This window comes from Palaemon carinicauda, chromosome 6 (genome assembly GCF_036898095.1).
Source record: "Palaemon carinicauda isolate YSFRI2023 chromosome 6, ASM3689809v2, whole genome shotgun sequence".
Taxonomy (NCBI): Eukaryota; Metazoa; Arthropoda; class Malacostraca; order Decapoda; family Palaemonidae; genus Palaemon; species Palaemon carinicauda.
In genome coordinates, this window is record NC_090730.1 from 150,588,346 (window position 1) to 150,601,715 (window position 13,370).

Sequence of the window (13,370 nt, forward strand, 5' to 3'; positions counted from 1 at the left end):
GGAACTGCTGGCAGGTGGTACTGCGATCAGGCGGAGCGAGTGTAGGTGGAGGGAGTGTAGGCGGAGGCGGAGGAGCAACACTCTCAGCCCGACACTCACGCATCAAGTCCGAAAGCTGTGCTTGCATGGACTGTAGTAGAGTCCACAACATCATACGCCTGGCAGATGGTACTGTGATCAGGCGGAGCGAGTGTAGGAGGAGGGAGTGTAGGCGGAGGCGGAGGAGCAACACTCTCAGCCCGACACTCACTCATCAAGTCCGAAAGCTGTGCTTGCATGGACTGTAGTAGAGTCCACAACATCGTACGCCTGGCAGATGGTACTGTGATCAGGCGGAGCGAGTGTAGGAGGAGGGAGTGTAGGCGGAGGCGGAGGAGCAACACTCTCAGCCCGACACTCACTCATCAAGTCCGAAAGCTGTGCTTGCATGGACTGTAGTAGAGTTCACAACATCGTACGCCTGGCAGATGGTGCTGCGACCAGGCGGAGCAGGTGCAGGCTGGGCGAGCACAGGCGGAGCGAGAACAGGTGGAGGGAGTGTAGGCGGAGGAGGAGGTGCAACACTCTCAGCCCGACACTCACGCATCAAGACCGAAAGTTGTGACTGTATGGACTGCAGTAGAGTTAACTTGGGGTCGGCAGACACTAAGTTCTGCTGAGGTAAAGCCTTAACAGCAGAGATCTGTTGTGGCAGAACCTTACTCCTCTTAGGTGGAGTGTAATCAACTGATGACTGAGGAGAGTCAGAGCTAACCCAATGACTGCATTCGGGTTGTGAACTTTAACTTCGTACGTCTGGCATAGGTCTGGACTTAACGTTTAAGAAGTCTTGAGACCTGAGACCAGCGTTACTCTGCCTTTATTTTCTCCCCTAATCTCTTCTGCAGACGAGCAAAATAAGGGCTCAATCGTCTGCGGGTGGGAGTGACGGTCTCGGTAAGACACGCCCACAACCACCGAGAATACTTCTGTGCGCCGATCAAGGCCTGCTGAACCCTTATGCCCTTCGACATTGCTTCTCCCCTGGGCTTGGGAGCTTGCAAGAGGTCCCGGACTGGGAGGACGACTGGCGCGCACAAAAGTACCCTCACGCACTAATCACTTATCACTTTGATTTCTGTTTGCACTTATTTCACTGAACTCGAAACTTTAAGTGGTTTGTACCTGAAATACGCAATTCTATCCTTTCTCAAAGTTAGTAATTGCGAAAACAGAATTACAATGTAACAGAAAAATCTAATGAAAGATAATTCAGTGGTTGGAAAGAGACTAAACACTAGATCACTCTAGAAACGTTTAGTTTCTTCCCCTAAAGAGACTAGGGAGAAGAGCAAAAAACGATAACGACGTTACTCGTACGCCTGGCAGGCTTGAATGAAACGTTTATCCTCTTTCTCCCTCCGTCTCTATCTCTCTCTCTCTCTCTCTCTCTCTTGACTTAGAACCTGAGAGAAGAGCCCAATCATATATATCGTTAAAACATATTATTGTTAAAGGAAAAAAACTGAAAAGTTCCTTTATTAGGATCAAAACCATTAAGTTAAGAAAGAATGAACAAAACGCTAGACACGGTTACTCTTACTGCAACGTGAAACCGTGAACATTCTTTCTCTATCGTAACGATAGAGTGCAAGTTGAACGTTCTGAACGTCAACAACTGCAGAGACAAAACAAAACGTTAGTTCAGCTTTGAAAACAGTACGAGACTGTCAAAGAAAATCTTTCAAACTCTGTGGCGGAAATAGCATAATATGTTAACAGGTAAAACCGAAATGACGGGCTCAAAGTTTATTAACTTCGGTAAAAGACCGCCTACTATTAGGAAGGTCGAATATAAACAAATATAAAAATTAATTTTAATGAGTTTATAATAAAAGGAAGTTAATCGAAGAGGCCTATAAGAGGCGGAGAGATATAAAATAAATCTATAACTTTTGTTAAGCAAAATTAAGAAAGAGAGTCTATACTCTCTTAGACACCAACACTTCCGTCTAAGGGAAGGGTCGGCCATTGAAAAGTGAACGAGAGTTCATACTCTCTCGTCACCAAAATTAATCAAATTAATTCCAAAAGCTAACTAAGCTAATATAGAAGTTTCCAGTAAAGCGACAGCCGAAATCAAAGAGAAATACTTCACCAAAGTCGTGAAAATACTCCAAGAACATAAGCGTATCCCAGAACGTCTTGCCGGAAGCACGACAGAGGAATAATTGAGGAGGTGTCAACAAGAAGTACTTGAGTACCTGGCCACAGGTGGCGCTGGTAAATACACCCCCTTCTAGTATTGTGATAGCTGGCGTATCCCTCCATAGAATTCTGTCGGGCAACGGAGTTGACAGCTACATGATTATCGGGTAAGTTTAATATTGAAAAATATATACTATATATATATATATATATATATATATATATATATATATACAGGTATATATATATACATATATATATATATATATATATATATATATATATATATATATATATATATATATATATATATATATATATATATATACACAGTATATATATGAAATTCACATGCTCTAAAGCAAGTGCATTTGATTACTATCCATTAAATATATAATACAAAATATGTTCAAAATTAAAAAAATGTAAGACAAAAAGGTATTGCATTGCCCTACATAAGAAAATTTTGATATTTTTGATTACTTACAACCAGATTCATCAGAATGATCAGAACACTGGTAAACTCCATCACATCGTTCTGTGTAAGAGTAACATCCTCCTGTGAGACAACGAAGATACTGCTCATTGCAGTCAGGAGAACCTGTGGAATCAAAAATAGGAGAATACTTACTAACAGTATTTTACCCTTTAAATCACATAAGATGTATTCTACGTCCAGCAATTTTTACTCCCCTGAGCTCCACATGTTGTACAGTACTTTACATCCAGTATTTTTCTGCCATTAATCATTTAAACAAATAAAATCATTTTTATAAGATTACTAAAACTATGTATCAATGTAAAGTAAATTTATTTACCTCTATGATACTAAATATTTTAAATTTTAAGCAGTACTATTTTTGTTCTAAGATAAGTAGAAAAAAATACCAAAACAGGGCTTTGGGCTTGTGTGATAAATTTTCTTTGTTTGGGTTGAGATTGAAAAGGTTAAACTAATCTTTATTGAAGATCAAAAGATTTTAGCTTTTGAGGGGTAAGCTATGTATCATCAACATACTCGGCAATATTGCTAAAAAAGACAAAGACTACTCATGACATTCACCCTTTAACCATTTAAGGGAATTGTGAAGAAAATTTAAAACAAATCTTAAATTCTGTCAGTCATTTATAGGCCATGAAGGAAAATGATAAAACAAAATATCATAAACCAATTATTGATTATTCTGCTAAGCATTACTCACTAGAGGCATGGTGCGGATGGTAGAATAGGTCGGCATCCGTTAAAACAACCAGATTACTGAAGTTGAAAGTGGAAGGGGCATCAGGTCCAACCATGTTGGTTGGGAAGAAGGAGACAGTGGAGCCTGCACCGTCACGTGATCTGCGGAAATTTAGTAACATTAAGTAGGAGCTTCTCGGCCAATCTAAGTCGGTAGAGATCATCGCCACCTGAAGTGATAAGAGATGTAATGGGGAAGAATTAATGTTTTTCAAGACATAAATTTTTAGATGAAGAATGACATTGAACAATTGTGTCATTATTTAACTTAACATGATGATAACTATTAAAAATCATATGTTTTAATTTCTCCTTTAATTATGATAACTAAAAATTTCTTTTTATATCAGTATATTTCACAAACTAGATATAATTTCCATATTTCATTAACTTGCATATTAAATATTCTATCAGAATAATAACTTGTTTTTAGATAAGTATATTTCACAATTCATAAATAATTTCCATAACTTCATTACCATACATATTAAATATTTCGTCAGAGAAATAACTTTTTGTTAGATAAGTAAAGTTCACAATTTAGAAATAATTTTCATAACTTCATTAAGATGCAAATTACATATTTCTCCAGAGAAATGGAAAATGAAGATGACGGGTTAGTTTGCACCTAAAATAAATAAAAAGGAAAACCTTAAACAATCTTGAAAAAATGAAGGATATTTTACAATAACACCAGTAAGCAAAATACCTGGTGAAAGCACGTCTCAGGTGTGGCATCGTAAAGTTCTGGATTCCATCAAAGATAGTATCATTTTTCTCGAGTTCCATCATATGCTGCAGAACCCGAACCTCGGTTAGATCGTGTCCGGATTCCATCTTGTGGGTTTCCTCCCAGACTGCTGACACAGCAAAGAATGACCCAAGCTCACCCAGCATCTTCATTTCGACAGATCCTCCTGAGTGGTCTTTGTGCTCATTCCAGCGAATGCCCACCTGTATCAACAAAACCATTATGGTTAAGAAGTACAAAGTTTTAAGTAAAACCTGATGTAACCAGTTACAAAGCTGTGATATATGTATGGATTTATGTATGCATGTACTATAATTATACATACATACACACACACACACACACACATATATATATATATATATATATATATATATATATATATATATATATATATATATATATATATATACATATATATATACTGTATACAGTATAAGGATTTATGTAAGCCTGTTCAACATAAAAACATTTGCTGTAACTTTTAAATTTTAAAGTTCTACCAATTCAACTACCCGATTAGGAAGATCATTCCACAACTTGGTTACACCTGGAATAAAGCTTCTAGAATACTGTGTAGTATTGAGCCTCATGATGGAGAAGGCCTGACTATTAGAATGAACTGCCTTCCTAGTATTACAAACAGGATGGAACTGTCAGGGAAGTTCTGAATGTAAAGGATGATCAGAATTGTGAAAAATCTTATGCACTATGCATAACGAACTAATTGAACGACGGTACCAGAGATTAATATCTAGATCAGGAATAAGAAATTTAATAGACAGTAAGTTCCTGTCCAACAAATTAGGATGAGAATCAGCAACTGAAGATCAGTAAAAAACTTTTGCTTTATTTTATAGGAATTCAAAAGATATATGTCACATGCAGGCATCAATGTGGTTTATATTGCTCTACCTGATGACGTCCTAGCGGATTGACAGGCACAGCTACCCCGTGAGCAACCAACTGCCCATCTTGTGCCACGACCCATGCCACTATGTAAGCAGCCGGTGCCATTTCAGTAGACGCTGGTACTGAGAAGGTGGTGACAGTAGGTACACTGGTGTCCAAGATGGGCTGGCGGCCACTGTAGATCACCACTCCTTTGGACATGATCTGAGGAAAGGATTTATCGGTTCAACATTATATAATCTTTACTTATTTTATTTTCAATATAATGGCCATATAGTGGACTATTGGCATTTTTTATCCATCCAAAGCTAGAAAAAAATGAGAAAATTATGAGGGAAAGCAAATGATGGGACTGAACTCTGATGTTAGAAAAAGTTCTGAGGATATGTAAGTTGGAGAATCTTTGTAGCAGAGGAAATATGTCCTGCAGCTTCACATTGATTGGAGTTTCATATGAACTTAATTATTTCTGAGAACAGGACTTTCCAACATGAAAACCTCCAACTGACAAAATTCCTTGCAGCATATCAAAAGTTCACTGAAACTGCTTTCTGTAGTTATGAATAAAATACTGTACTGCAATCTAATTAGAAGAATGATTATTATTGGCATATGTTTCTATATTCAGTTTAAATTTTTAACTTCAATTTTACTGCTTTCTACGATTCTTACAATATAATTGAACAACTCAACCTATCTCAAGACATAGATCATAAGCAAATAACAAAATTTCTTTTAAGACTTTCAGCATAAAACAAAAGAACGAGAATCATCATAAGACTTACATCATAACCTAATAACTTTATTCCCTTTGTGAAATTAAAGCATAATTAAAGACTGGTTTGTGTCAAGAGTTGTAAACTAATCGAGGATTTTGTTTTAACATTCACAACATAACTAAGGAATTTGTTCCATAAAAGACTTTATTCTTTTTTGAGAATGCACAACATTACCGAATTTGATTTATCTCAGGACCTACACCATTACATAGAACATGATTCAATAATTTGTTTCACAGCTAACAACATAACTATAGAACTTGCTTATCATGACACAATTCAACAAAAGGACCTGATATAAGCATTACAATTTGAACAATTGCTTTCCTTGTTTCATCACCTACAAAAAACGAGAAACATTACTCATTTTAAAATTATGGAAAGAAAAAGTACTTCAATACTCACAATATAATTGAAGTACTTGGTGTAGAAGTTATTCCTGACATGAAGAGTGATGAACTGCCCGGGAGAAGCATCGGGTGTAGAGGTCTCTATAAGAAGATGACGATCCCTTGGCGAGTGGTGAAGGACACCTATCAGAGTGTCGGCAGCTGTGAGTCCACTTGATGTTGTCAGTCTGTTTTTGAAGAAATTGTAAATGCATTTAAATAATTTATTATAATGAAATTGGCATAGATCAGTACAACTATGTCTGTAAACCTTGCCATCCTTTTCAGCAAATGATGGGATTTGAGGGAGCCTATAGTCTACCTGCTGAGTCATCAACAGCCATTGCCTGATCCTCCCCGGTCCTAGTTTGGGTGGATAGGGGGCTTCAGTGCTGACCATATGTATCTATGGTCACTCTCTAGGGCAATGTCCTGCTGGGGCATTGTCACTGTCTCTTGCCTTTGCCATTTATGAGTGGCATTTAAACCTATAAACATTTTTATACAAAATGTGAAGTATATAAACTACAAAAAAAAAATCCATGATAGGTAATGAAAATGAGAAACACAAATATCCAAAACATGATGAACTAATGAGAACACATGAATACAGCCCAGCTTCACAAGAAAGTTATTAATATATTTTTCAACATGAATGAGTGAATGACTCTGAGAAGGCTATGATTATTCATGTTTTCCACACGGATCCTGCTGGTGAATTGAATTTTGAATTAAATTTTCTCCGGTACTGTACTAAAATCAAAGAAAGTAAACTTCTGATTTCTGGGAGAGGTTTTCTCTTTTGCTTTATAACCAGTGATCCCAGCAAATCATAGGAATAATTTTGAACGTCCTGAACGACTATCATCTACGAAGCATATACTTACATGGCATCTGCTTTCACATTTTCAGTCTCCTCTGGGATGTCAATGGTAACTTCACCCACACCACCGTTTTCTATAAGCTTTGCTCCATGGACCAAGATTTCTTCAACCTGCAGGTATCAAAATAATTGTTTCTCATGTTTCATGTATAAATAGATAAAAATGGATTAATTGAAATTAGGAAAAGTAACCCGAGATGCATTTTTAATGCCACAATGACCTCATAACTTCTCGATTTAGGCCTACTAACAATTTTAATCATAGGTTTTAATACAAGACTTTTATTTAGGTAAAAACTAAATGAAGAGGCCTATCTTCAAACGATTTTTGTCTTTTGTTTTTAATGTCTTAGGAGCTTATAGTAATAACCAAACCTACAAAAATTGGTAATTCGAGAAGTAGAGAGGTAATTGTAGTCTAGAAATTAAAATACAAATCTAGAGAAAGTCAATCAAATTATAGAAATATCCCGTGGTGTTTGGCATATAGAAAAATATTCCAGGTTATAAAACCATCAAAAGAAACACTGACGCAAAAGGGAAAAAATGTTGTATAGAAAAAAATAAATAAAAAAAATAAATAATTCCTTGGGACATAAAACCAAAAACTGGTTAAATTAGAACAGAAAATTGCGACCATCAAATCCCATACGAAAAAAAAAAAAAAAAAAACCAAAAAAAAAAAAAAAAAAAAAAAAAAAAAAAAAAAACCATGGAAAAAATCATGAGCAATCAAAGCTTTTTGTCTCACTATCTATGGAAATGCACGAGATCGTTACCAACCTTTGAAGTTTTCCCCGAACTTCTAATGACGACTTTTAATTCAGCATATTCCAGCTCCTCTTCAGACAATGGATGATTATCGGAATAGGTCGCCATCACCTGAAAAATGGGATTGCAATAAGAAAAAATAAAGATTCCTAAAAAATATTAAGTACTTAAAAATTAAACACAAAAAAATAGTCTACATATAGTCAAGCACGTGGCACAGACATATATAATATACAGACAGACACAGACATAATATTGAAAAATAAACAAACATGCTCTTCGAAAAAACAAAATGTTTATATACACAATGAAAGACAAGATATACAACAAATAAATCAATGTGAAAAGTCATTAAACGTAATAGGCCTATTGATAGTCTTTAAGATTTCAAGACCACCGTGTGTGTGTGTGTGTGTGTGTGTGTGTGTGTGTGTGTGTGTGTGTGTGTAGGCAATTTTAAACTGATGGATAATCTCGTAATCTACTATGAGGTAAAAGTTCAATAAAAATGTAGACAGCAAGATAAGATAATAGAAGAAGGAATCAATGTGTAATGTAAGTGTAAGGCAATATGACAATGACAATTTACAGTGAAGCTGTAGATCGCAACATTAAAAAATATATAAAAGCAAAGAAATATAGGTAAAAATATCGTGTTCTGCTATAAGTTTAAAGATGGCATTAAGGCGTGACATTCCATAGAAGTTTACGCTGAAATCTAAAGTACACATTTTCTTTTTCGTTTATTTAAGATGAACGAGGCTGACAGGATTGCCTCGGACTTTTTATATAAAAAAATAACCTATTTAAGCAAAAGACCAACTTAATTGACATTTAAGAGCAAGTGCCTGTTCTTCTTTTTCATAGCAAATGACAAGTTTTGTGTGAGACCTGCGTACTTTAATTGTCAGGGCAAGAGCAAGATTAAGTTTTTTTTTTTTTTTCCACCAATAGCAACTTTAATGAGACATCCTTCACAGTGTTTTTGAAAGCTACAATCGCCCACTGCCTAATCTACTTTGACAAGGCCAAAGTAAATTTATTTGTCTCTTCATGGACAAAAAGAGCCTACATTGGCACAATTTATCGACATTTACGATGGAGATCATAATAATTACGATCTTTTCAAACACATGAAACAATTGTGTATGGGAAATCTAATAAGGAAAATCAAAAAGATGCTTTAGCATGATGGAAAGCTAAACACCAAAATTAATGATAAAACAAGGAAACATTATACAGAACATTTTCAACTTGCACCATGGCCTACATATTTGCACTTTTCACTTCCATTGATTAATGGATGGAAGTCAACTTCTACTGCCCTTGCTTGGTCCATTTTTGTATATAGATAAAAAACAAAACAGTTTTCATTAATGTGATATCTATAAATACAAATATTACCACTATTCGTGTTTTCATCTACTGAAACTGTACCTTCAGGCATAGATATGATTTGAACCATCTACACTTACCTTTATTACCTTTTTTTTTTTTTTTTTTTAAATTATCGTTAGCAGGGACAGTTCTCACAATGTACACAAGTTTATAAGGAACAAGTCAAACTTGATTACTTTAGGAAACTTCTACCCATATATGATTACGATTAAAAGAAAAAAAATAGCTTTAAAACAAATCTGATGCAATTTCCAACAAGAAAAAGAAAATGCAATGGTCTGCCTTAAATTCTTGTTTTCTATTGTCATAGAAAACCTAAAACGTATATTTTCTGTTGGGTAAGCTGTTGTACTGTTAATATGATAGCTTGCCGAAGTAAACACGAAATGTACAAGAGAGAGAGAGAGAGAGAGAGAGAGAGAGAGAGAGAGAGAGAGAGAGAGAGAGAGAGAGAGAGAGAGAGAGTGTGTGTGTGTGTGTGTGTGTAATCTGAAGTAAAATTCTAATGAAAGAAGGAATGAAGGTGAAGTAGATCACTAATTTGGGACAACTAAGGATCGAAAGGACACTTGAGAAATTCCTACCGTGTATTACATGAATTCCACTGCCTGCATCATTCCATACCCGACGGATGTATGTTTTATTTTACGAGACAACTACCTGGAGATACATTTGATTTTGTTTTCTCTAAAGTCTAAAGGGAAACCCCAATTTCAGTGGCCATGAATTTTTATTGGATGGGGTTGAGCATATAGTCATGAATGAGGCATAGGCTATATAATACTTAAAACCGGGATTTAAATTGCAATATAAAAATGCTGATAATGAATATGGGATACAATAATATATATGCTGTAAGAGATATAATACAGTAATATTTTTTTCTGGTTACCGAATTTCCAGTGATTTAAGTCAGGAATTTTTCAATATAACCATGTTGTAAGACTCGGGAACCGCAAGTCTACACTCAAGTGTCTGTATCGTACGAACGATAAGGCAATTATCTGCTTGTGCAACAAGCTTGTTTTCAAGGCCAAACCACGAGTCATGCGCATATAATCTATATAAAAAAAAAGGAATGGGCCAGGATTCTTACCCCGAGGAGCACTAGGGATTATACACTGGTTTGACCACTCGGTTGGTTATTGATATATAGTCTTTATAATGGTTATCGATATGTAGTCTTTATAATGGTTATCGATATATAGTCTTTATAATGGTTATCGATATACAGTCTTTATAATAGATTACTTATGAATTTAGTAACAGTGCTAAGACGTGATCCACTACCGCATATCTGAAGACGAATGTATCCAAAGGTCCCATTAAAGTCAAGATAAAGGAAAATATAGACTAGAATCTAAGGATAAATGTAAAAGTGGGAAAAAATGGCAAAAAAAAAAAAAAATGTAAAAAAAAAAAAAAATTAAAATGGTTGTCATAATTTTTTTATTGTCAATGAGAGGATATATTTATGAAAACAAGTGTAACAGTTTTAGTGATTATAAGAAAATAGGAAAATAAAAAATGCATTTTTTAAATGAGTAGGATAATCACATATAGCACCGTGAATAATACGGGATGTTTTCCCTTATTTTCTAGACATATGGGTATTCATTTAAAGGAACACATCATAAACATTGATGATAAAAAAAAAATAATAATAATAATAATAATAACGCAGATATTGTTACACTTTTAGAAAATTTGTACTCGTCCAATGAAATCTCATTTTTTTCTCAAAAATCACTTCAAAATAAAATTTACTAAATCAATTATTTCTATCAAAATATTAAAATAAAGGCAAAATAATATTTTATTTTCGCAAGTATATCAGTGTATCTATCGGTATTCATCACATTAATACAAACAAACAGATAAGAGAAAATTACTTAATACTAAATAAAAAATAAAAAAAAAATCTCATTAAATAGAGATTTTTCTTACAATAATTTGTAAGGATTTTCGTGTTTGTTTCCTATACCGGCATTTAACTATGATTATGTGAGCACATATGCTACCGGTGTCATTGAATCTTTATGCAAAAATACTTTATAGTATAAACTGAAAAAAAGTCACTTGTTAAAAGATAAAAACGATTAAAAACATTATTAATTTTGAAATGATAAAGAAAGGGCCGCATTATCCATAAGGCTGACTATGCTGAAGCCTAGAAGCCTAGCAAGAGCGGGCCCCTGCAATTTCTTTGGTGTTAAAAGTGAAAACTGTGGATTATTTACTTCAGTTTTAATAATATTGTAATAAATTGTACGAAAAAATAAGCCGGGGGGGGGAGGAGGTAGGCTTGGGGGATGTCGGGGGGCCTAAAGAAGGTCGAAGCCTTGGGGTCCTGTCATGGGTTAATACAGCATTGGATATACAGTAGGCATCTTTTCACAGAGTATGCATATACTCCTATACACCCCGCTTACGATTACTATACCCTACTGTACTCTACTGTACACGCACTTACATGGAACGTGGCCGGCATGCCGGGTCGGAAGATGAAAGGTTGATCTCCCAGGAAGGTGACTTTGGCCTTTTCCTCCACCAGCCTTGCTAAGGCCCAGCCTTCCTGCACTCTCCACCCGAAGTAATCCCCGACGGCTGCCAAAACCCGCACAGTTGTATTGCTTAAATTGTTGCCGGCAGCAGCTTGCACGGCTGCCAATGGCAGCTGGAAGGGATGGAAGCCATTGAACTGTGGATAGAAGAAAAAATAGTTATTATTAATTTGCTTTGCAATTTAATGGCAATGCACGCTGTAGTTATAAATCTCTCTCTCTCTCTCTCTCTCTCTCTCTCTCTCTCTCTCTCTCTCTCTCTCTCTCTCTCTCTCTCTCTCTCTAGTTGTGTTATGGACCAGGAGCTTCAATATTGTTGGCTATATTTTTCATTACTACTTAAAAGAATAGATTAAGACTTGTCACAATCAGACTATTTTCCCAAGTACTAGATACGTCATTTAAAAACATATAGGCTAAAAATCTAGGTAACTTTAGGTGAACATTAAAATCTTTTTTTAGTAAAAATATAAATTCTTATAAAACAAAAGGAAGAGCAGTGCGCATTTGAAACTAGTGGTATTCAATAAGATGAAAGTCTTAAAATAACTGCGTTAATCCTTTGCATGTAATGTAATTAAAAAACTATAATAAATGGAAAGTAACATCTTCGATGTTCAAAATATATTACCATGGCGTTTCAATAAAAAAGGCATCAAATGACTCATGAAACGGCAAATGATATTAACGTCACAGAACTAAAATAAAGATATGAGATGAAACACTTAAAAAGGGAGATCACCATCAAGAACTTCGCTCATGGCAATTAAAGGTTTAAAGGTAACTCATGAATAGCAGAGGCAAGGGACAGTGACGATGCCATAGCAGGACAACGCCCTAGAGACTGACCATATACATTATACATATGATCAGCTCTTAAGCCCCTCTCCACCCAAGCCAGGACTAGGGAGGGTCAGGTAATGGCTGCTGATAACTCCGCAGGTAGACCTACAGGCTCCCCTAGGCCCTTTCTCCATAGCTCACAAGGATGGTGAGGTTAAAAGCACTATAAGAAGCTATCGAGCTTGAGCGAGTCTCGCACCCCAGTCCAACAGATCGCAAATCAAGGAAGTTTCCAATAGGCGGAATAGAGAGGCTGTTGGAATGATAAAAATCAAATCTCTGATCACCGCTAGTGACAAAAAGCACAAAACATTTTATTTGACAATTGGTGCGGACGTTACAAGATATGGGGAGAAGTGTGGGTCGTTAGCACAGCAGATGGCTGGATGTGGTGAGGAGGGATATGGGTGGGGTAGGACTGAGGGAAGAAGATGCAAGGGATATAAATAGATGGGGAAAGTTGAATAGAGCGGCCGACACTGCTATACAGTGGGACTAATAATGTCGAAGAAACAAGAAGAAGACTGATGGTAAAATTACACTTTTCACGGTCATTGCAGGATTTTCCATGGAGGCATATTTGCATCCAATAATCAAATAATAGAAACGATCATTTAATTTTAAATAATTTAACAGAGCTTGAAGGTATATGG

At 35.7% G+C, this 13,370-nt stretch overlaps 1 protein-coding gene across 1 annotated transcript in view; it reads right to left on the reverse strand.

Moving 5' to 3' along the window:
* The window catches only part of LOC137642728 (CD109 antigen-like), a 231,099-nt gene that overhangs the window by 63,768 nt on the left and 153,961 nt on the right, over positions 1-13,370 (reverse strand). The window contains exons 9-16 of the mRNA XM_068375553.1: positions 11,784-12,011; positions 7,925-8,023; positions 7,146-7,252; positions 6,275-6,446; positions 5,094-5,294; positions 4,137-4,381; positions 3,390-3,529; positions 2,675-2,788 (exon numbers count right to left, since the gene is read on the reverse strand). Coding sequence (XP_068231654.1) covers positions 2,675-2,788; positions 3,390-3,529; positions 4,137-4,381; positions 5,094-5,294; positions 6,275-6,446; positions 7,146-7,252; positions 7,925-8,023; positions 11,784-12,011 — 1,306 coding nt within the window. The remainder of the gene's footprint in view (positions 1-2,674; positions 2,789-3,389; positions 3,530-4,136; positions 4,382-5,093; positions 5,295-6,274; positions 6,447-7,145; positions 7,253-7,924; positions 8,024-11,783; positions 12,012-13,370) is intronic.